Source organism: Oryx dammah, unplaced genomic scaffold (genome assembly GCF_014754425.2).
Source record: "Oryx dammah isolate SB20612 unplaced genomic scaffold, SCBI_Odam_1.1 HiC_scaffold_14, whole genome shotgun sequence".
Classification (NCBI taxonomy): Eukaryota; Metazoa; Chordata; class Mammalia; order Artiodactyla; family Bovidae; genus Oryx; species Oryx dammah.
In genome coordinates, this window is record NW_024070198.1 from 4,963,368 (window position 1) to 4,989,103 (window position 25,736).

The following is a 25,736-nucleotide window of genomic DNA, read 5'->3' on the forward strand; positions in this document are numbered from 1 at the left end:
TGGCAGGCGAAAAACATAGCATTAGAAAATTTAAAGTTAAGGTTTCTTTTGTGAAAAGATAACTCTTTCTTCAATATTGATGGTTCAAAAATATCTCTTACAGTTATAAATATATATGTAAAGATAAAGTATAATTTATATACTATGTTATCATAAATCAAAATAGAAAACAATGATAAAGTATATTTATTTCAAGTATGTTTTAATAGATGCATTTACTTTAAAAATAATAATAAATATGATTAACTAATGTATTCAGCTGAAAGAATTATCAACTTATTGAAAATGTGTAAGAGTAAAGAAAGATCACTCTATTTCTAGTGCAATTTAAAATAAAGGAACAAATATTTGGTAAAATTTTATTACATAAATGGTAATTTGAATATTTATATCTCATTATCTCATAGTTATAAAAATATGTAACTCCTAAGCTCAATGGACTATTTTTAAAAATGTAATTAGTGAATTTTGTACCACATAATATTGTAATATGTATTAAATTTTAATATGATCAGGTATTTAATAATTGTAATGATAAATATTAAAAATCAGAGACATTATTTTGCCAAGAAGTTCCATATAGTCAGAGCTATGGTTTTTCCAGTAGTCACATTTGGATGTGATAGTTGGACCATAAAAAAACCGAGTGCTGAAGAAGTGATGCTTTTGAACTGTGGTGTTGGTGAAGACTCTTGAGAGTCCCTTGGACTGCAAGGAGATCAAATCAGTCAATCCTAGAGGAAATCAGTCCTGAATACTCATTGAAAGGACAATGCTGAAGTTTCAGTACTTTGGCCACCTGTTGTGAAGAACTGACTTATTGGAAAAGATCCTGATGGTGGGAAAGATTGAAGGCAGAAGGAGAAGGGGACAACAGCGGATGAGATAGTTGGATGGCATCACCGACTCAATGGACTTGAGTCTGAGCAAGCTCCAGGAGTTGGTGATGGACAGGGAGGCCTGGAAGTGCTGCAGCCCATGGGGTCGTAAATTATTGGATATGACTGAGTGACTGAATTGAACTGAACCAGGTGATAAAGGTTTAGTGATAAAGTTTATAATGATCTCTTTTTAGTTGTTTTGTAATTCTGAATTGCACATTATTAAGACTAATGCCATGTGCTGTGCTTAGTCAGTCACATCTGATTCTTTGTGACCCCATCAACTGTAATCCACCAGGCTCCTCTGTCTATGGGGATTCTCCAGGCAAGAATACTGGAGTAAGTTGCCATGCCATCCTCCAGGGGATCTTCCCAGCCCAAGGATCAAATCCAAATCTGAGCCATCAGGGAAGCCCAAGACTACTAGAATGGGTAGTGTATCCCTTCTTCAGGGGATTTTCCCAACCCAGGAATCGAAACGGGGACTCCTGTATTGCAGGTAGGTTTTTTAACAGCTGAGCTACCAGGAAATCCCCTATTAAAGCCATAATAATTTCAATTTTTATTAATTTCTAAAAACCATGCATTTGACCTGATTCATGTTGTAAATACTCCTGGAGCAATGCTAGACAAGTTAGCTGAAGCTATTCTCCAAGCCAATTACATTGACCTATTACAAAATTTAATTATTTAACTATAAAAGCTAGGCTTCTTTTTTCTTTTAACATTTCATCTCAGTTTTATTCTTAAATATAGAAGAGAGCTATTCATTTGCTTAAAAAGTTTGTGTGGAAATAGTTCTAGCTCATAATTATAGTTTGTTGCAACCAAACTACTTGTGAAGATTTATTCTATTAGTAGTTTAAAAATATGACACCCAGACCATATAATCAAGTTATATATTCACAAAAGGAAATAGTGGCCTGTATCAGCAAGATCTTCCTTTCTGTGATGAGTTCAGGGAAAAGCTCTCTAATACCTTTTAATAATTACTGGAATTGAAAACTTAGCCTTAAAAGGGTGACCATAGATTGAATATCTTTTGTCTTATCTCCCTTCTTGTCTAATTTTTAAAAAATTAATTAGTTAATTTTAATAGGAGAGTAATCACTTTGCAAGTTTGTGGTGGGTTTTGCCATACATTGACATGAATCAGCCATGGGTGTACATGTGTCCTCCATCCTGAAATCCCATCTCACCTCCCTCCCCATCTCATCCATCAGGGTCATTCCAGTGCACTGGCCCTGAGCACCCTGTCTCATGCATCAAACCTGGATTGGTGATCTGTTTTACATATGGTACTATACAGGTTTCAATGATATTCTCTCAATTCATCCCACCCTTGTCTTCTCCCACAAAGTCCAAAAGTCTTCTTTATCTATGTGTCTCTTTAACTGTCTCACATATAGGGTCATCGTTATCATCTTTCTAAATTCCATATATATGCATTAATATACTGTATTGGTGTTTTTCTTTCTGACTTACTTCACTCTGTATATTTGGCTCCTGTTTAATCCACCTCATTAGAACTGATTCAAATGCATTCTTTTTAATATCTGAGTAACATTCCATTGTGTATGTATACCACAGTTTTCTTATCCATTAGTCTGCTGATAGACATCTAGGTTGCTTCCATGTCCTAGCTATTATAAACAGTGGTGTGATGAATATTGGGGTACATGTGTCTCTCTCAATTCTGGTTTCCTCAGTATGTATGCCCAGAAGAGGGATTGCTGGGTCACAAGGCAGCTCTCTTTCCAGTTTTTAAAGGAGTGTAAGAGGGTTTCCTTTTCTCCGGACCCTCTCCAGCATTTATGGTTAGTAGATTTTTGATAGTAGTCATTCAGACCAATGTGAGGTGGTACCTCATTGTGGTTTTGGTTTGCATTTCTCTCAACATTCAGAAAATGAAGATCATGGCATCTGGTTCTATCACTTCATGGGAAATAGATGGTGAAACAGTGGAAACAGTGTCAGACTTTATTTTTGGGGTCACTCCAAAATCACTGCAGATGGTGATTGCAGCCATGAAATTAAAAGACACTTACTCCTTGGAAGAAAAGTTATGACCAACCTAGATAGCATATTGAAAAGCAGAGACATTACTTTGCCAACAAACGTCCGTCTAGTCAAGGCTATGGTTTTTCCTGTGGTCATGTATGGATGTGAGAGTTGGACTGTGAAGAAAGCTGAGCACCGAAGAATTGATGCTTTTGAACTGTGGTGTTGGAGAAGACTCTTGGGAGTCCCTTGGACTGCAAGGAGATCCAACAAGTCCATTGTGAAGGAGATCAGCCCTGGGATTCCTTTGGAAGGAATGATGCTGAAGCTGAAACTCCAGTACTTTGGCCACCTCATGCAAAGAGTTGACTCATTGGAAAATACTCTGATGCTGGGAGGGATTGGGGGCAGGAGGAGAAGGGGACGACCGAGGATGAGATGGCTGGATGGCATCACTGACTCGATGGACATGAGTCTGAGTGAACTCCAGGAGATGGTGATGGACAGGGAGGCCTGGCGTGCTGCGATTCATGGGGTTGCAAAGAGTCAGACACGACTGAACGACTGAACTGAACTGAACTGATAATGAGTGATAGTTAAGCATCTTTTCATGTGTTTGTTAGCCATCTGTATATCTTCTTTGGAGAAATATCTGTTTAGTTCTTTGGCCCATTTTTTAATTGGGTGATTTATTTTTCTGGAATTGAGCTGCAAGAGCTGCTTGTATGTTTTTGAGATTAGTTGTTTGTCAGGTGTTTCATTTGCTATTGTTTTCTCCCATTCTGAGGGCTGTCTTTTCACCTTGTTTATAGTTTCCTTTATTATGCAAAAGCTTTTAAGTTTAATTAGGTCCCATTTGTTTATTTTTGCTATTATTTTCATTACACTGGGAGGTGGATTGTAGAGGATCCTGCAGTGATTTATGTCAGAGAGTGCTTTGCCTATGTTTTCCTCTAGGAGTTTTGTCATTTCTGGTCTTACATTTAGATCTTTAATCCATTTTGAGTTTATTTTTGTGTATGGTGTTAGAAAGTGTTCTAGTTTCATTCTTTCCACAAGTGGTTGACCCGTTTTCCCAGCACTGATTGTTAGAGATTGTCTTCTCTCCATTGTATATTCTTGCCTCCTTTGTCAAAGATAAGGTGTCCATAGGTGCGCGGATTTATCTCTGGGCTTTCTATTTTGTTCCATTGATCTATATTTCTGTCTTTGTGCCAGTACCATACTGTCTTGATGACTGTGGCTTTGTAGTAGAGCCTGAAGTCAGGCAGGTTGATTCCTCCAGTTCCATTCTTCTTTCTCAAGATTGCTTTGGCTGTTCGAGGTTTATATATTTCCATACAAATTGTGAAATTATTTGTTCTAGCTCTGTGAAAAATACCATTGGTAGTTTGATAGGGATTGCATTGTATCTATAGATTGCTTTGGGTAGTATACTCAATTTTCACTCTATTGATCCTTCCGATCCATGAACATGGTATATTTCTCCATCTATTAGTGTCATCTTTGATTTCTTTCACCAGCGTTTTATAGTTTTCTATATAAGTCTTTTGTTTCTTTAGGTAGCTTTATTTCTAAGTATTTTATTCTTTTCATTGCAGCAGTGAATGTAATTGTTTCCTTAATTTTTCTTTCCTTTTTCTCATTGTTAGTGTATAGGAATGCAACGGATTTCTCTGTGTTAATTTTATATCCTGCAACTTTACTATATTCCCTGATCAACTCATAATTTTCTGGTGGTGTCTTTAGGGTTTTCTATGTAGAGGATCATGTCATCTGCAAACAGTGAGAGTTTTATTTCTTCTTTTCCAATTTGGAATCTTTTTATTTCTTTTTCTTCTCTAATTGGTGTGCCTAAAACTTCCAAAACTATGTTGAATAGTAGTGGTGAGAGTGGGCACCCTTGTCTCCTTCCTGACTTTAGGGGAAATGCTTTCAATTTTTCAGCATTGAGGATAATGTTTGCTGTGGGTTTATCGTATATGGCTTTTATTATGTTGAGGTATGTTCCTTCAATGCCTGCTTTCTGGAAAGTTTTTATCATAAATGGATGGTAAATTTTGTCAAAGGCTTTCTCTGCATCTATTTAGATAATCATATGGTTTTTACAGAATTCAACAGTATATTGAAAAGATCATACACCATGACCAAGTGGGCTTTATCCCAGGGATGCAAGGAGTTTTCAGTATTCGCAAAAATCTATGTGATACACCACATTAAGAAATTGAAACAAGGCTATTATTTAAAAATATATATATTTTAGAAGCAAATTAGGAAGAGAGGGAAGGAAACAGAGAGGAAAAGGAAAGGAAAGAGAAAGTAGAATGAAGAAGAGAAGAAGGTTGTGAGCAGAGAGGGAAGGAGAAAATGAAAGAAAGAGAAAAACAAACAAACTTTTGAATATATTCAAAGAACATCTAAATCATTTTAGGTATTTAATTGTATTATGTTTTATGAAATGAAATGTGGTGCCTTGATAACAGGGTGATGGAAGAAACAATTAAAATGTCTTTTATGGGCTTAAAATGTCATCTTAGGGCCACATTTTCTTTATGTGATAGTAATTTGTGACAAATCAGAATTCAAAACCTACTGATATGGCTAATGTATAACATATATGTTCTTCTACATACAACCTTCTCTGTAGCTATCCTCTAGGAAGATTGTTAGATATTCTGGTTAGCAAAGTATTTTAGGCATCTTCAGGATAACACTCTGTAACACTAAAAGTTGTTTGGTTTTGATTTGTTTTATCAATGAAACTATAAATTCCAAATGTATCACTAATATCTTGGCATTATTAGACAAATGCTAAATTAAATGACATATTGTACATTTCTTGATAACTGAGTCATGATAGTCCTAAGAATTGCAATACTATAGACTGAATGGATATTGACGCTAGTAGTAACTGAAAATTTGTTTTTGAAATGGTTTTTGCTGTAATTTTTCTCTAGTAACAAAAGCGCTAAAAATTTAAATTTAGGATTATTAACAAATAGGAGGTATGTAAATCATGGACTAGAAGAAATTCTACAGGACTTGAGCAGAGGTAAAGAAGATAAAACTGCCTGTCACAGAGCCTTGGGACACTCTAAGAAGAGTGGGAACAAGCAGTCACCAGATAGAAAGAAGGAAAAACAGAGTGAACAGAGTTGCATCAAGTGTTCAAGGAGGCAGTGATAAACCAAGATGGCATGAATGAAAGGATTGGATTTACAGCTAGTAATTAGGGGATTATACAAGTTCTGTAGGCTGACATATTTGTCCTGTAACCCCAATGTGACTCAGGAATCAACATGAGCAACACATTATATTCAAAGATAGTCATGAAGAAGCTCAAAAATATCGAGAATAATGTTCCCAGAGCCATCATCCCACAAAGCCTCATTAATCAAGTAAGCCTATGAGGTAACAGTGGTATTACACCCTTATACCACATCAGGATAATGCTGAATAGAAGGTGTTCTTCTCTGAAGAGTTTTGTGATATAACATAGTGTTTGTTAAGGTTTGAAATAAAACTTGACCACATATTAGCTCTGAGTCCAAGGTGTTTATTTTACCTCTAGGACTGATGAGATTTACTGGCTGTAAGCACTTAAAAAAAGTAGAGTGATCACCCCATTATAATTAAAAGTAAAGCCAGTCTTAACTCTAATATAACTGATGACATTCAATGTATTTTTGACTGTTATAGTTACAGACTATTTTTCAAAATTATCAAATGTTAGCTTTTCTTTACAAATAATTTTTTTGTTTGCTATTCCAACTTATCTTAATATATGTCTGGGACATTTTAACATTTTTAAATGCCATATAAGCTTCAAGTTCATTTAAAAAATGTGTGGTAGACTATATATGTAAAAATTTTAGTATGGTTCTCACACATAATAAGCTTCCAACAGATATTAACTATCATTATTTTACTATTATTACTATCATCATTAGTAGTAATATTATCCTGAAGGATTGTTGTAAAAATTGACTTATGAAAATAAGCTTGCCTAGTAAACAGCATAGAATGGATGGAAAGTAATGTTTCTTTTACTTTCATACCCACTCCTCCAGTTTACCTTAATCCTTCACACTTTATCTTCTCTGAGCATCACAGAGTTCTAATAAGGAAAATAACTTATAATGATCTCAGATGATAAAATATTAAAGAGAAAAAATGTTCAAAGAAGAACGTGAAATTCATATAGTTAAAGAAATATGGAGGCAAGACATCTAAGGAAACCTTTGATTTATTCTTTTACACAAATTATTTTAAATAACATGTAATAAAGACACTTCTCTGATTCAGATTGTTATACTAAAGAAATAAAAGTTCTGTTACATTTTAAACATGAAAATATGAAAAGTTAAAATATCATTTTTCATTTCTAAATGACTATTCATTTTACAAATCAATTTTGCATTACGACTACATTTTGCTTTCATTTTGTGAAATAACATATAATTTTATTTTAGGGATTACCTGCAAGCCGTGTGAGGTATAGGGTAGATGATGTCCAATTTCCTTATCCTGCAAGTATTTTTGATGTAGAAGAAGATTCTGGAAGAGTAATAACTCGAGTTAATCTTAATGAAGAACCTACAACAATTTTTAAGGTCAGTTCAGTGTTTTCTTTATAGTGTCTATTTGATATTTAACTTTTATTTTAGAGTTTGGTTTAACAAATAACCATACACTTTCCCATTTTTCTCCTTTTTAATATTTTAAAGCTACAAAACAGTACATTTTTACTGCATAGGCACTTAGAAACTACAGTTAAGTAAAAAGGAAAAAAATGCTTGATATTTCTCATCTTGAGGTTAAAATTTACCATTTTATCTCTATCTTTGTGATAAAATTCCCTGCAAGTGAAAGCATACAAAATTTTTAAAAATAGCATGACTGTATGATTGTATTATTCATAATACTTTTTAAAATTTAAGTATGGCAAAACCAATACAATATTGTAAAGTAACTAACCTCCAATTAAAATAAATAAATTTATATTTAAAAATACTGTTAATGATATTTAAATGGTTGTACAATGTTCTATTGCATGAATATAGTATTGTTTTTTTTCTTTTTTTGGTCCAATAACTTGTTGTTGGATAATTAGTCTGTTTCCAATTTTTGTTACAACAATATTTACTGTTGCAAAACTCCTGTTCAGATATAATTTGCCACTTGATATTTCTTTTCCTGAAATCAGTACCTAGAGGCAATTGCTGGTTCAAGTTTATGTCTTCTTGATACATTATAGTTTTAGAAAATTTGAAATAATATTACCCTTTACTATTATCATAAATAATCTATTATATTAAATATTTGACTGTTTCCATTCTCTGTAGTTACTAGAAAAATTTTGTCTCTGAGATTAAAGCCTTTGACCATACATTGGGGTGATACTTTCACCAGTTAACCTTGTGAATATCAGTGAGCACTGTCTCACATAATTTTATCTCCATTTGAAATAATTGTTCTGTTTGTAAGTATTAACCTGAAGGCAAATTGTGACTCTCAGGATGACCCTTGATTGTGGTTCCATGATCCAATTTGATTTAGTTTAGATTAGTCACCTGCAGCATCCAAAGGTATATACATTCTAGAGAAATACATAGTTTTGAACTTTAATATTTCTTAAAATAAACAAGTTCTTCTCAACATAATACAGTAAGTCAAAAAATGATTATAAAAGCTATTGTAATAATAAATAATATTAATCTTAAGACTAAAACTAGTTCACATCATTTGAACATTCTTTATTCTGCAGTATGAACTTGGTTTTATATAATTAATTGTTTTTAAGAGAGTGCATATCAAAGTGTGTTAAACTATGAAGATTTCCAATTTTATCCTCCAAAGTGAAGAATTTCTTCTGTATAATTTTGCAGACAATTGATTCACTGGAAAAATTAATTTCTTTTTATAAGCAAGCTAATTAGCTTTTTGCTATCAATGCAACTGAACTTAATACTTTTAAAATGTGTTCAAACTTATAAAAGTTTCATGTTTTTACTGTAGGCACCAGTGGAGTTGTGAAAGAGAGAAGAGGTTTTCAGAGATGTAGTAACCTATACCTGTTTTACTGCTAGCTTTTTCTAAAATATAAATTTATTTATTTTAATTAGAGGCTAATTACTTTACAATATTGTAGTGTTTTCTGCCATATATTGACATGAATCAGCCAAGGGTGTACATGTGTTCCCCTATCCTGAACCCTCCTCCCAACTCCTTTCCCATACCATCCCTCAGTGCACCGTCTTTGAGTGCCCCGTTTCATTATATCATAAAGCTATTAACTGAAATTCTTTGAGCTTTCTCACCAGGCAAATGGAAATAATATCTACCTGGTGGGATTGTTGTGTGTATCCTAGCATGTTTCTTCTACTTGGTAGGCAATGAGAAAATGTTCATTGCTCCCCCTTTTGGAACCAGGCATTTCAATAATTTAAAACATTCATGGAAAAATTATGCTTTTGTCTTCTTCTTTTAAATCATCTTTAACTTGAGTTTTTATTACTTTTTTAGTTGGTCATTGTTGCTTTTGATGATGGTGAGCCTGTGATGTCCAGCAGTGCCACTGTGAAGATTCTTGTCTTACATCCAGGAGAAATCCCACGCTTTACACAAGAGGAATACAGGTATTGATTACTCTCAGGTTTTGTAATATACAAATGTTTTTATTCTGTTTTCTTTTCTTTTCTTTTAGCCTCTCAAAATTGATGTAATGTGAATTTATCAGTGAAGCAGACCTAATTTTAGTTTCTTTTCTAAATTAACATAATATTTATTTTAAAGGTTAATATACTTAAATGATAATCTAGTATAAATATCAGTTTTAGAAATGTTTGATGAATAATGGATTCTTTAAAATAGTTAAAGTTAGCTTTGAAAAATGCAGTATTATATTTAGGGGTTTAATTTGCAACTGATTAATTATCTCAGTGGTAAAAAGTAGGTATTTAGTTTCTTGTTGCTGCTAGTTACATTACATCATTTAATTCTGAGTTATATCTGAAACGATATTTCCTATACAATCAGTGAGTGAGAGAATGTGTGTGTGTTTACATTTATACATATAATATATATTACAGCTATAGAGTCAGTATATATATTCTTAGTCAGGTGAGGCTGTCGTAACAAATTTCAAGGATTCTGTGTCTTAAACAACAGACATTATTTTCACACAGCTCTGGAGGCTAGAAGTTCAAGATCAGGGATTTAGCATGATCGGGTTCTGGTGAAAGGTCTCTTCCTGGCTTGCAGACTGTTGCCTTGTTGCTATAACCTGACATAGAGGAAAGTGAAAGAAAGCAGGTCTCTGGTATCTTTTCCTACAAAGGCACTAACCCCAAGATAAGTGCCCTTGCTTCATGATCTCATCTAAACCTAGATACTTCCCAAGACTCCATCTCCAAATAACATCCCACTGAAGGATAGGATGTCAAATATGAATTTTAGGGGAACACAGTTCAGTTCACTGTGTGTATTAGAAAGAGAATTTATTGAAAAAATAATGACACTAAAATCACTATATGTTCATGGTTGTTTCATGATTGGATGTAAGTGAAAGGATATTGTGTAAAGCTCACCTGCAAATATAGCATAATTTCTTTCATGATTTTTCAAAATTCAATTAAGTTAAAATATTAATGTACTTTTATTAGTGTGTTAGGATCCGTTGAAGACAGTTTTCTCAAAAACATTGGATGGAGACTCACTATATACTGTATTTCTCTATTTACTCTTTCTGGACAAAGACTTAAAAGTCGTTACACTCCAGAGGCTCACAACTATGCGTTGGAAGCAAAGGACTATATGAAAAGCATAATACACTGTAAAAACACAATAACAGAAGGTCAAAATACTAAGGAAGCATGTTAGAGACACACTTAATGGTGTCTGAATATGATCACCATAGTTTTGAGCTGCTTCTTGAAGAAAGAGCAGACTTTCAGTTCAGTTCTGCAGCTCAGTTGTGTCCAACTCTTTGCAACCCCACTCATGTCCATTGAGTTGGTGATGCCATCCAACCATCTATCTCATCCTCTGCCATCCCTTTCTCCTCCCACCTTCAATCTTTTCCAGCATCAGGGTCTTTTCCAATGAGTCGGTTCTTCGCATCAGGTGGACAAAGTATTGGAGTTTCAGCTTCAACATCAGTCCTTCCAATGAACACTCAGAACTGATCTCCTTTAGGATGGACTGGTTGGACCTCCTTGCAGTCCAAAGGACTCTCAAGAGTCTTCTTCAAAACCACAGATCAAAAACATCAATTCTTCGGTGCTCAGCTTTCTTCACAGTCCAACTCTCACATTCATACATGACCACTGGAAAAACCATAGCCTTGACTAGACGGACCTTAGGGGCTTTCCTGGTGGCTCAGAGGTTAAAGCGTCTGCCTGCAATGCAGGAGACCTGGGTTTGATCCCTGGGTCTGGAAGATCCCCTGGAGAAGGAAATGGCAACCCACTCCAATATTCTTGCCTGGAGAATCCCATGGACAGAGGAGCCTGGTGGGCTATGGTCCACAGGTTCGCAAAGAGTCGGACACGACTGAGCGACTTCACTTTCACTTTCACTTCTCACTTTGTTGGCAAAGTAATGTCTCTACTTTTCAATATGCTGTCTAGGTTGGTCATAACTTTCCTTCCAAGGAGTGGAGAAGGAAATGGCAACCCACTCCAGTATTCTTGCCTGGAGAATCCCATGGACAGAGGAGCCTGGTGGTCTATAGTCCCCGGTGTGGCAAAGAGTTGGACACGACTGAGCAACTTCACTTTCACTTTCCAAGGAGTAAGCGTCTTTTAATTTCATGACTGCAATCACCATCAGCAGTGATATCAGAGCCCAGAAAAATAAAGTCTGACACTGTTTCCAATGTTTCCCCATTTATTTGCCATGAAGTGATGGGATCAGATGCCATGATCTTAGTTTTCTGAAAGCTGAGCTTTTTAAGCCAAGTTATTCACTCTCCTCTTTCACTTTCATCAAGAGGCTCTTTAGTTCTTCTTCACTTTCTGCCATAAGGGTGGTGTCATCTGCATATGTGGTGTTATTGATAATTCTCCTGGCAATCTTGATTCCAGCTTGTGCTTCCTCCAGCCCAGCTTTTCTCATGATGTACTCTGCATAGAAGTTAAATAAGCAGGGTGACAATATACAGCCTTGATGTACTCCTTTTCCTATTTGGAACCAGTCTGTTGTTCCATGTCCAGTTGTAAATGTTGCTTCCTGACCTGCATATAGATTTCTCAAGAAGCAGGTCAGGTGGTCTGGTATTCCCATCTCTTTCAGAATTTTCCACAGTTTATTGTGATCCACACAGTCAAAGGCTTTGAATTGTCAATAAAGCAGAAATAGATGTTTTCTGGAACTCTCTAGCTTTTTGGATGATCCAGTGGATGTTGGCAATTTGATCTCTGGCTCCTCTGCCTTTTCTAAAACCAGCTTGAATGTCTTGAAGTTCACTGTTCATGTATTGCTGAAGCCTGGCTTGGAGAATTTTAAGCATTACTTTACTGGCAGGTGAGATGAGTGCAATTGTGCAGTAATATGAGGATTCTTTGTCACTGCCTTTCTTTGAGATTGGAATGAAAACTGACCTTTTCCAGTCCTGTGGCCACTGCTGAGTTTTCCAAATTTGCTGACAAATTCAGTAGAGCACTTACACAGCATCATCTTTCAGGATTTGAAATAGCTTAACTGGAATTCCATCACCTCCACTAGCTTTGTTTGTAGTGATGCTTCCTAAGGCCTACTTGACTTCACATTCCATAATGTCTGGCTCTAGGTGAGTGATCGGATCACGGAAAAAACAAAAGAGTTCCAGAAAAAACATCTATTTCTATTTTATTGACTATGCCAAAGCCTTTGCATGTGTGGGTTACAATAAACTGTGGAAAATTCTGAGAGAGATGAGAATACCCAACCACCTGACCTGCCTCTTGAGAAATCTGTATGCAGGTAGGGAAGCAACAGTTAGAACTGGACATGGAACAACAGACTGGTTCCAAATAGGAAAAGGAGTACGTCAGGGCTGTATAATGGCACCCTGCTTATTTAACTTCTATGCAGAGTACATCATGAGAAACGCTGGACTGGAAGAAATACAAGCTGGAATCAAGATTGCCAGGAGAAATATCAAGAACCTCAGATATGCAGATGACACCACCCTTATGGCAGAAAGTGAAGAGGAACTAAAAAGCCTTTTGATGAAAGTGAAAGAGGAGAGTGAAAAAGTTGGCTTAAAGCTCAACATTCAGAAAATGAAGATCATGGCATGTGGTCCCATCACTTCATGGGAAATAGATGGGGAAACAGTGGAAACTGTCAGAATTTATTTTTTGCGCTCCAAAATCACTGTGGGTGGTGATTTCAGCCATGAAATTAAAAGACACTTACTCCTCGGAAGAAAAGTTATGACCAACCTAGATAGCATATTCAAAAGCAGAGACATTACTTTGCTGACTAAGGTCTGTCTAGTCAAGGCTATGGTTTTTCTAGTAGTCATGTATGGATGTGAGAGTTGGACTGTGAAGAAGGCTGAGTGCCGAAGAATTGATGCTTTTGAACTGTAGTCTTGGAGAAGACTTGAGAGTCCCTTGGACTGCAAGGAGATCCAACCAGTCCATTCTGAAGATCAGCCCTGGGTTTTCTTTGGAAGGAATGATGCTAAAGATGAAACTCCAGTACTTTGGCCACCTCATGCGAAGGGTTGACTCATTGGAAAAGATTCTTATGTTGGGAGGGATTGGGGGCAGGAGGAGAAGGGGACGACAGAGGATGAGATGGCTGGATGGCATCACTGAATCGATGGACGTGAATCTGAGTGAACTCCAGGAGTTGGTGATGGACAGGTAGGCCTGGTGTGCTGCGATTCATGGGGTTGCCAAGTGTCGGACACAACTGAGCAACTGAACTGGACTGAACTGAGGTGAGTGATCACACCATCGTGATTATCTGGGTTGTGAACATTTTTTTGTACAGTTCTTCTGTGTATTCTTACTACCTCTTCTTAACATTTTCTGCTTCTTTTAGGTCCCTACCATTTCTGTCCTTTATTGAGCCCATCTTTGCATGAAATGTTCCCTTTTATCTCTAATTTACTTGAAGAGATCTCTATTCTCTCCCATTCTATTTTTTTCCTCTATTTCTTTGCGTTGATCGCTGAGGAAGGCTTTGTTATCTCTTCTTGCTATTCTTTGGAACTCTGCATTCAAATGGGTATATCTTTCCTTTTCTCCTTTCCTTTAGCTTCTCTTCTTTTCACAGCTATTTGTATGGCCTCCTCAGACAATTATTTTGACTTTTTGCATTTCTTTTTCTTGGGAATGATCTTGATTCCTGTTTCCTGTACAAGGTCACAAACCTCTGTCCATAGTTCTCCAGGCACTCTGTCTGTCAGACCTAGTCCTTTAAATCTATCTCCTGCTTCCATTTGTATATCAAAATCCCAGTCATAAGGGATTTGATTTAGGTCATACCTGAATGGTCTAGTGGTTTTCTCCACTTTCTTCAATTTCAATCTGAATTTGGCAATAAGGAGTTCATGATCTGAGCCATAATCAGCTCCAGGTCTTATTTTTGCTGACTGTATAAAGTTTCTCCATCTTTGGCTGCAAAGAATATAATCAATCTGATGTCAGTGTTGACCATCTGGTGATGTCCATGTGTAGAATCTTCTCTTGTGTTGTTGGAAGAGGGTGTTTGCTATGACCAGTGCGTTCTCTTGGCACAACTCTATTAGCCTTTCACCTGCTTCATTCTGTACTCCAAGACCAAGTTTGCCTGTTACTCCAGGTGTTTCTTGACTTCTTACTTTTGCATTCCAGTCCCCTATAATGAAAAGGACATCTTTTGGGGGTGTTAGTTCTAGAATGTCTTGTAGGTCTTCATAAAACTGTTCAACTTTTCAGCTTCTTCAGCATTACTGGTCAGGGCATAGACTTGGATTACTGTGATATTGAATGGTTTGCCTTGGAAATGAACAGAGATCATTCTGTCATTTTTGAGATTGCATCCAAGTACTGCATTTTGGACTCTTTTGTTGACTATGATGGCTACTCCATTTCTTCTAAGGGATTCCTGCTTACAGTAGGAGATACAATGGTCATCTGAGTTAAATTCACCCATTCCAGTCCATCTTAGTTTGCTGATTCCTAGAATGTTAAAGTTTACTGTTGGCATCTCCTGTTTGACCACTTCCAATTTGCCTTGATTCATGGACCTAACATTCCAGGTTCCTATGCAATATTGTTCTTTACAGCATCGGACCTTTCTTCTATCACCAGTCACATCCACAACTGGGTGTTGTTTTTGCTTTGGCTCCATCCTTTCATTCTTTCGGGAGTTATTTCTCCACTTACCTAGATCAGATTGCTACAAAACTTGTACCTAGTATTTTAGGTCAGTTCAGATATCCCTCAGCTTCAACTCAACATAATTCCCACTCTTGTTCTCTAAAGCTTCTCACCTCAAATCTAGTCTTTCTTTGAAAGTCCCCAAAGAAGAAAAAAGTGTCCTGTGTAACACCTTCCCTTTAAATAAACTCAGTAATTGATGTCCTTTTTTTTTTTTTCCTGTGCTTTCCTTGGAACCATTTCCTTAGTAATAGATATTTCCCTCCAGATCTCTCCATTATAGTGCTCATTACCTCTTTTAGCTAAAATATTGTGCATTAAGGCCAAGATCATGTATTGCATCAGGGCATTGCTCAAACAATTTCTTTTTCTTAAGTGTCTTTGTTTAACGTCACTTTAAAAAATACGGATGTTTTGTTCAATGAATAATTTACCATTTCTTATTGTCTCTGCATAGAACTACTAACTCCAAGGAGATTTCATTAATAAAGCTGTTAACTGAGAAGAAAAGCTAGCCAATTATTTGGTGCTAAAATTAAAATAGTCACATTAGAATATGGGGAAGAATTCTTTGACCTTCCAGAAGAACATTTCTAACAATTGCAAATAGTGCCCTTGACTATCAAGTTCATTTATTATTCTGGCACATAAAGACATTTATGTAATCTTGTTGCATCTTACAGTTTACAAAGAAAATTCTACACAAGAATCAGTATAATTGCCATAATGGACTTAATAGTGTTTAGATACTAAACAGGATTGTTTTTTTTTTTTTTTCTGTCATTTAGCCAGAAAACCTGGATAATACAAAAGTCATGTCAAATATTGATAGAAAATGCTGCATTATGAATAAATGTAAATTTTGTTGTTGTTGTTCAGTCCCTCAGTCATGTCTGACCCTCTGCAAACCCATGGACTGCAGCATGCCAGGCTTTCCTGTCCTTCACTATATCCTGGCATTTGCTCAGACTCATGTCCATTGAGTTGATGATGCCATCCAAACATCTTATCCTCTGTGATCCCCTTCTCCTTTGTACTTAAATATTTACATAGGCTTAAATTTGATGTAAAATGTGGAATTAACTATTTTTAAAAAGAAACCTAAGGGTGATAACTATTTTCTTCATCAATTATCTCTCCATTCTTTTAAAGATTTTTTGAATAGTGAATAGCAGAAATGCCTGGATGCTTCCTAAATCCTTTCCTGTCCCTCCTGGCTATACAGCTAGAGCACTTATCCTAGCCTCACTTGTTAGTGGATCCAAGTGACTAAGTTCTGGCCAATAAAATGTGGAACAATATTGTCTACACCATTTCTTGGCCTCAATTAACCTTCTTCCCTTGGGTGAGTGAGATGGAAACAATACGCGAGGAACTTTGGGATCCATATGTTGACAGTTGTAGAATACAAGATAAAAGGGACCTAGGTCTCTGAATCTCAGCTTAGAGAAGAGCTGCTTGCTTAGGAAGCCCTCAATGAACTGTTATGTGAGCAATAAATTTATATTTGTTGTCATATTAGCTAGTTATGACTAATCCCATAATATATTAATCATTTTAGAAGCTTTTTAAAAATTATATGTTACAATATTTTCCAGTTTGTCATCTTAAAACTACTATTTGTGAGAGAGTGTTTTATTCGTTTATGGTATATTCTTTTTATATGGTCAACCAGAATCTTTGTTAAAATGCCTACAATATTTCAAATTGCTCTGAAGACCGACACAGTTTCACTTCATGAAAGAAAAAGAGGGAGGAGGGAAGAGAGTGAGAGAGAAACAAAGAAACAAACAAAGAAAAAGAGAAATGAATGAGAAATAAAGGGAAAGAGAAAGAAATAAAGGCAGAAATGTGTTAACTTCATATGTCTCCTTCCCTCTGTTATTTTTTTTTTTTTCAGGTTCAATTACTGTCTCAGCGGAATGCACAAAAATTCCAGAGATGCTAAGCAATGTGATTAATTCTTAATTATCCTTTTTGTTAGAGATAAAGAATGACAGAATATGCTACTTGACATAGGTTTATTTGGAGGTGAAAGTACTTAAAAAAAAAAAAGTAGATGCAAGAAGGGCAATATAATCTCACCTTTTCCCCCTGAAAAAAGTCAATTAAAGACTCCCAGTGTGAGAGATGCCTTCCCTGTATTAGGGGGGGAAAAATTAATAAGAAATTAAGTCTAATATAATTGTATAAAAACAGACTTTGATAAAATAATGTGTATCTCCTTTTTAGCCTCATCACATTGTGTAATTATTTTTCCACAGTTGCCTATCTTTGTTCATCCTACATTTTTCCTGTATATGTTTTTATTTTTTATTTTTTATTGGATCATATTTGATTTTCAAATCATCCCTCTTTATTCTCCCTCTCTTTCCTTCCCTTGAAATAAATTTTTTATAGTTAATGGCATTTCTTTATCTTTGGTTGTTGAAGCAACTCTCTCTTCTCAAAATAATGCAGCTGGCTTCATTTTTTTTTTTTCCTCCAACGAATAAGTCTGATTATTAGCCCCTCAGTTCAGTTCAGTTCAGTTCAGTTCAGTTCAGTCACTCAGTTGTGTCCGACTCTTTGTGACCCCATGAATGGCAGCACGCCAGGCCTCCCTGTCCATCACCAACTCCTGGAGTTCACTCAGACTCACGTCCATCGAGTCAGTGACACCATCCAGCCATCTCATCCTCTGTCGTCCCCATCTCCTCCTGCCCCAAGTCCCTCCCAGCATCAGAGTCTTTTCCAATGAGTCAAATCTTTGCATGAGGTGGCCAAAGTCCTGGAGTTTCAGCTTTAGCATCATTCCTTCCAAAGAAATCCCAGGGCTGATCTCCTTCAGAATGGAATGGTTGGATTTCCTTGCAGTCCAAGGGACTCTCAAGAGTCTTCTCCAACGCCACAGTTCAGAAGCATCAATTTATTAGTATACTGTATTGGTGTTTTTCTTTCTGGCTTACTTCACTCTGTATAATCAGCTCCAGTTTCATCCACCTCATTAGAACTGATTCAAATGTATTCTTTTTAATGGCTGAGTAATACTCCATTGTGTTTATGTACCACAGCTTTCTTATCCATTCATCTGGTGGTATACATCTAGGTTGCTTCCATGTCCTGGCTATTATAAACAGTGCTGCGATGGTGTGGGGCAGGGAGGTGGGAGTGGGGTTCAGGATTGGAAACATGTGTACACCCGTGGCAGATTCATGTTGATACGTGGCAAAATGAATACAATATTATAAAGTAAAAAATAATCATCATCATCATTTTTTTTAAAAAAACAAGCATCAATTCTTTGACACTCAGCTTTCTTCACAGTCCAACTCTCACATCCATACATGACCACTGGAAAAACCATAGCCTTGACTAGATGGATCTTTGTTGGCAAAGTAATGTCTCTGCTTTTCAATATGTTATCTAGATTGGTCATAACTTTACACAAATAATCATAAATTTTGAGTTATTACCATTCAGACAATTAAGTTTCTCTAAAACATATTCAGTCTTATATAATTTAAACCATTTTTCACCATTTGATTTTCATTAGAAGACAGAAAAATAGGTTAATCCTACTCATAAAAATTCTATTCTCAAAGTCATACCATGAAATGAATGAAATATACCATAAAGAACATTTATTCAGGCTAATAATTTAATTTTTGATTCCTCTAATATCCTTGCCACAAAGTTGACTGGGTTCCTCTAAGAAACTTACAGTTGTGAGAAATTTGACTCTTCATTCTTTGTATAGTTATGAATATTGGGAAGTTATTCTTCATGCTGAGGTTATTATCAGCATATTTACTCCTTTAAATTATTTTTATGCATTTTTTCCAAACTTTCATCAATTCTATAATTTAGTCATTTCAAATAATGTGACTATGTAGGGAATGAAAAATATCTTTTCTTGTATCCTTCAGATTTATTAACTGAGATTCTTGTCATAAAAGACAAATTAACAAGAGAAAAGTGAACAAGTTTATAAACACATGTATCTCATGCATACATGAGATATACACAAGAAGATGGATAATTCAAAGAGGTGGCTTTAGAATTCTGGATTAAATATAATCTTAATAGGAAATGGGGAGGGAGGTGCAGACCTCTTGAGAGATAGTAAATAATTTTAGGAAATGTGAATGGGAACCTTAGAATAGATGGAATTTATGATAGTTCAGGCAGAGTTTGCCTGGATGTGCTATCCAATTCTAGTCTCCTCTCCTGTGAAAAGATTCAATCTTTCCTGGTCAGTGAAACTCCTTGAAAAGAATTCATGATGATTGAATTCCTTTTGGAAGATCTGTCTTTAGGTAGATAAGGGAACTCAAAAAAAGCTTCTCACTGCATTTGCCATTTTTTAAGTACCTACTGCCCAAAATAATCAATATACCAAAGCAGTCTATTTTGGGGTGGCATGTTTTGCTACAGTTCAAATAAAACTGAGCTACACTCCTTCCTTAAGGGGAGGTGTGACAAATAATACTCTCCTCTTAATTATGAGCAGGTATTTTGACTAGGGTTGTACTTTTTGGGAAAGAGAACTCCGTATACATGGTAATGCCTGCCATTAATATGGAAGAAAAAAAATTATAGTAACCATGTAATTGCTGCACTGAAAGAAATATAAATTCCAGTTTCTCATTCTAGTTAAATAAATTCATATGACAAGCTCTTCTACATTGTTATTTTTAATAATGGTTAACTATTACAGTCAGGGCTTTGTTTTTTCTTTTTTGTCCCCACATAAATTAACATACATTAAGCATTCAATTTATTCATTTTCATTTTAATATGTCAATATATGAATACTTTAATGTGTATATTAAATTCTATATTAATATCCTTTAAAATTTTTCATCTTTGTTTCTAGAACTTTTTTCTGTAAATGTTCATGAATATTTTGAATTTAATTTATATATTTCAAAATACTAATACTCCCTTAGAATTTTGATCCCCTTAAGGTCATGTGTTAGTTCAGGTTTGTCTTCTAACAATCAGACATCATGATGAGATTTAGCAAGCAAGTATTTTATTAGAGGAAAAATCTGTGGGAGAGAAATGAGAAGGAAGCAGAGTAAGGCTAGAGGAACATATAAAGCACATGCATTCTGACCTCAAGTGAAGAACAGGGAGAAAAGCTCATAAATAAACATCCTAGCCTACTGTGTCATTTGAGTGACTAATGTATCATTTTAGCAAGTTTCTGCACGATATCTGGGGAGTCAAACTGTAGTAGAGATATCTTATGTTTCCCAGGAAGGGAATTGCCTTAACATCTGCTTTTCTTTATCATTATCTATAAGCAGATCTTAGGAAAACGATCTTTTTATAAACAGAAAAAATATTACAAACATAGGCTGCATATTTAAAAAGCAAAGATATCCCTTTGCTGACAAAGGTCCACATAGTCAAAGCTCTGGTTTTTCCCATCAACATTAACAGATGTGAAAGTTAGCCAATAAAAAATTCTGAGCACTGAAGAATTGATGCTTTCAATTGTACTGCTGGAGAAGACTCTTGAGAGTCCCTTGGGCAGGAAGAAGATCAAACCAGTCAATCCCAAAGGAAATCAACTCTGAATATTAATTGGAAGGAGTATTGCTGAAGTTCCAATACTTTGGCCATCTGATGCGAAGAGCTGACTCATTAGACAAGACCCTGATGCTGGGAAAGATTGAGGGCAAGAGGAGAAGGGGAGAACAGAGGATGAGATGGTTGGATGGCATCTTCAAATCAGTGGTCATAAATTTGAGCTACTCCGGTGATAGGGAAGGACAGGGCAGCCTGTGCTGCAGTCCATGGGGTCTCAAAGAGTCAGACATGACTTAATGACTGAACAACAACAAATACAGCAGAGCACAGTCACTAGAACCTTGGTTAAGTGTGCTTCCTCTAGTCAGAGCTCTATGAGGCACCCTCATTGCTACCACGTGTCCATAACTGATAAGAGGTTTTCAGCCAATTATTACTTGGATCTTCTGGAAAACACTTTTACTGGCATAGTCAGAAAACACATTTTATACATCTTTCATTTAATCCAAACAGAAATATCAAAATCCCAGTAGTAGTTCAGACACATAGCATTACTTGAGACTAGATTGACTCCTGTAGGTCAAATGAGTTAGCATTTAGCAGAATGACATTTGGCCTTCTCAAGATGATGAACTAAGCCTTAAGCACACTGGGATTCACTTGTCATGAGTTTTAGAGGTAAATATCATGGAAAGGTCAACATGTCTGGAATAGATCATAGAGTCTAAATGTGAATATTGATTTTGAATGGGAAATGCAGTATCCTACACAACTTATCACAATTTTACCAAAGACAATTGTTTACAGATTTTCTGAAAAAATATGTTACCTATATAGATATATTTTGATATTTATTTAAAATGGAAGTGTATCAACATTGACTACTAAACTTTGCATGATTTAATGTCATATTTATTATATTAATTTTTAGGGATTTATGTATATTAAAATGTAATTTCCACAAAATAGAAACTGAAAATATATTTGTATATATAGAAAACAGAAGGGGCAAATATTCCTAAGGTCTTTTTATTAACCTCTTGAACAAGTTGTTATTTTGCTAACTCTTAAAAAAATATGGTAAATCATTTTCAATTTTTAGTATTATCCAAATGTAATATATCAAATCCAAAATAAGAATAACATACATATAAATGTCCTATCTTTTTTAAAAAATTTAAAATACCCTTGAAAGAAGAACATAATCATATTAGTTTTCCTATTAAAGTAAAAATTGATACTTTGCAGATTAATGTGAATTAATCTTATAACAAAATACAAAACATTTTACACTATTTTTATCCAATATAAGTTCCTCAAATGGTTTTATACTGAATAAAGACAGAGTAGATTTTATAAAGAACTCTAAAAAATGAGTCTACTTCCTGATATACAAAAATAGAGAAAAAGCATAATTTAAACTCCAGAAATCCATATTTATATACTATGAACAATGAAAACAATGCAATCATAATGGTCAATGAAATGGTGAGTGAGCAGTTTCAGTTATTTTATTATTCAAGAAAATTAAAATTACCATATATTGAGGAACATTGCCATTATTCTTATATAAACCATATAAATTTGGACTTGGGAATTTTGAAAAAAGATTTTTAATCAATAAATACAGTAGTTTAGAGAAAACTATTGGTCTTGACTTCAAAGAATGAAAAAGAAAGCTACATGAAAACTAAAAATATAAACTAAACTGACATTCAGAGAGCATCATTTAATTACTAACGTTGTTTTCTCTTTTAATTTAGATTTATCATTCAATATAAGAGCTGACTTTACTTGAAGATAACCTTTCCTGTCTTTTTATGGCACAACTAATATCTTGACTCAAAGATAATATATTTTGCCTCTTTAACTATTGAAAGAGTAACTCTGACAATCCTTCATTTCAGGTTTCACAGGCTTTCTCTGTATCCACATGGAATTCAATTTCTCCTTCACATTTTCAAGGTTATGTATAGTTTGACATTTGCTCACAGAGCAGAGTGAAGCAAGTCTTCCAACAATAAAGGACTCAAGTTCTAACAGTTCATTTTAAATACACTGTTTAGAATTTAAAGCAAGCTTTTCTATAAAAAGAGTTATTATATATTCTCTTCTTTCGTTGCATTTCTGCCTATGAGAAATTTTGGTTCAAGTACAACATATAATGTGGTACTTTACTTTTATTTTGTTGATAGTAAATGTAAACCTTTTTAGAAGCAAAATAACATAATTAATGGGGTCCTAAGGTTTAAATCCTGGCTGCAACACACATCATCTGTTCATTGAATTTGGGCAAGTTACCTAAGCTCCCTGAGGATCCAATAATTACTTTATATATGAGATAAAGAACTTTATACATTACTAGGTTCAGAAAACATGCTTAAGAAAGTAGTTGTTATTCTTGCTATCATCTTCTAATCATCTTTATAAATGAAATAACTCCTTCAACAATTGTCATATAGAGATATATTCCCACAGTTTAGAGTCAAGTTTAAGATGTCCAGATCCCTTACAGAATTGTTTGTGAAGCCTATTTCTACCTCACTGATGGTATATTTTACTTGTCTTTTTGCAGAAGTTCTCAGAATGTTCTTTGAGCTGTGAATTTCAGTTCAGAGTAGGATGAAAAAGATGAAGCAGAAAAATCAAAACTATTTTACTTTAAATTTTGTTAGTTCACCCAGTATCTTTGTCCACTAATTTGATGATATTTTAAAATGTCAGCACAATGCTATGCACAGAGTATAAAACAGAACAATTAGTAGGGAACTCATGCTCTCTCTAAAGTGTATAATTCATAGGAAAACACAAACATTGAAAATGTTTAAAATGATGTAAAATGACTGATGTATTCAAGTGGCATTACTGTCTTTTCTCATTCTATCGGTGGATGTTGATTGAACACATAACTGCAGTAGAAATAGTAACACTGAACAAAGTATACAGGATTCATATCCTCAGAGATTTTATGAGTAGTAGACAAAAATTAATGAAATGATCATAAAAAAAGATTATAAATACAAATTTCTAAGTAACATTGAAGAAAGGAACATAGTTTTAAGAGCATGTAAAACAAATTATACAATGCAGCAATGGAGGATATCAGAGCAAATTAAAAAAAAAAAAACAAGAGTTGAGATATAAATAAGTAATAATTAGACTTGTAGGTAAAGGAATATAGTGGGTTCAGGAATTAAAAAGAAATTGATTCTATGAAAGTTCTAAATTGAAAAGGAAGAAAACACATTCCAAGAGTTAAAGAAGGTCTCTATGGCTGAGGAAGAAAGAATGAAAATAAGCTACTATAAGATGAGGCAGAAATTTGGGGCATATTAAAGATTTGAGTTTTGTCCTATGAGTATTGGGAAGACATTGAAAACCTGGTAAGCATGTAATTTCTATGGTGTATGCTGGACTTTGAATCCCAAAGAAAACAAAACATAGAAAACAGAAGCAAAGTCAGTAAAGACTTTAAAAATTGTCTACATCAAAATAAAGTTAAACAAATTAACATTTTAAAAATGTCTTCAAAAATGCTATGTGCATTATTTCTAATTTTATAACATTTACATCTCAAACTAAAATATATATATATATATATATTCCAGGTGTAAGAGGTGTTTACATGATTATTTTATTTCTATATTTTCATTTCTCATTGTATGGCATTATACAAAAAAGAGAGGAAAATAAAATTGCCAATCAGACATAGTAAGCCTGGTGAATCAGTTTCTAGAAAATGGACATTTAAATCTTTATCTGCTGCTGCTAAGTCGCTTCAGTCGTTTCCGACTCTGTGCAACCCCATAGATGGCAGCCCACCAGGCTCCCCCGTCCCTGGGATTCTCCAGGCAAGAATACTGGAGTGGGTTGCCATTTCCTTCTCCAGTGCGTGAAAGTGAAAAGTGAAAGGGAAGTCGCTCAGTCCTATTCGACTCTTAGAGACCCCATGGACTGCAGCCCACCAGGCTCCGCCATCCGTGGGATTTTCCAGGCAAGAGTACTGGAGTGGGGTGCCATCGCCTTCTCCGAAATCTTTATCTAATGGATTCTAAATAATAAATTACCCTATTTAAGAGGAAATGTTGATGCTAAGTCTGGTTTGTCAGAACAACCCCTCAGGCTTTTTAAACTTCTTTCAAAATTTAATAACTAGGGATGCCATATAGATTTTAAAAAGCTGGGCAGGAGATTGCTGCTGCTGCTGCTGCTGCTGCTAAGTCACTTCAGTTGTGTCCGACTCTGTGCGACCCCAGAGATGGCAGCCCATGAGGCTCCCCCGTCCCTGGGATTCTCCAGGCAAGAACACTGGAGTGGGTTGTCATTTCCTTCTCCAATGCATGAAAGGGAAAAGTGAAAGTGAAGTCGCTCAGTCGTATCCGACTCTTAGCGACCCCGTGGACTGCAGCCCACCAGGCTCCTCCATCAACGGGATTTTCCAGGCAAGAGTGCTGGAGTGGGGTGCCATTGCCTTCTCCGAGGAGATATCTAACTATAACTATTTTTCCAGCTTTATTGAGATATAATTGACATGCAACATTGTATTCATTTAAAACTGTGCAAGGCAATAATTTGAAAATTTATGTATTACAAAATAATTACTAAGATAAACTTAGTTAACATTCATCACCTCATATAGTTAATTTTGTTCTCATGATGAGGACTTTTAATATCTACTTTTTTAGCAACCAAGCATACAATATAGTATTTTTAACTATAGTTGGCACACTGTACGTTCTTTCCCAGGACTTGCTTGTCTTATACCTAGAGGCTTGTGCCTTTTGACTGCCTTTACCTGGCTTTCTCACCCCCTACCTCCCTCCTCCTATTTCTGGCAGCCATCAACTTGTTCTCTGTTTCTGTGAGTTTCCTTTTTTATTTATATTTTGTATATTAGTGAGATCATACAGTATTTGCCTTCACTGACCTATTTCAGTTAACATAGGCCCTTATGGTCTGTTCATGTTGTCACAAT

At 35.2% G+C, this 25,736-nt stretch overlaps 1 protein-coding gene across 8 annotated transcripts in view; it reads left to right on the forward strand.

The window, feature by feature from the left end:
* PCDH15 (protocadherin related 15) overlaps positions 1-25,736 on the forward strand; it is an 874,191-nt gene that overhangs the window by 669,237 nt on the left and 179,218 nt on the right. For all 8 annotated transcript variants that reach the window (XM_040254669.1, XM_040254668.1, XM_040254664.1 and 5 more), the window contains 2 exons: positions 7,355-7,495; positions 9,408-9,520. In XM_040254669.1, coding sequence (XP_040110603.1) covers positions 7,355-7,495; positions 9,408-9,520 — 254 coding nt within the window. The remainder of the gene's footprint in view (positions 1-7,354; positions 7,496-9,407; positions 9,521-25,736) is intronic.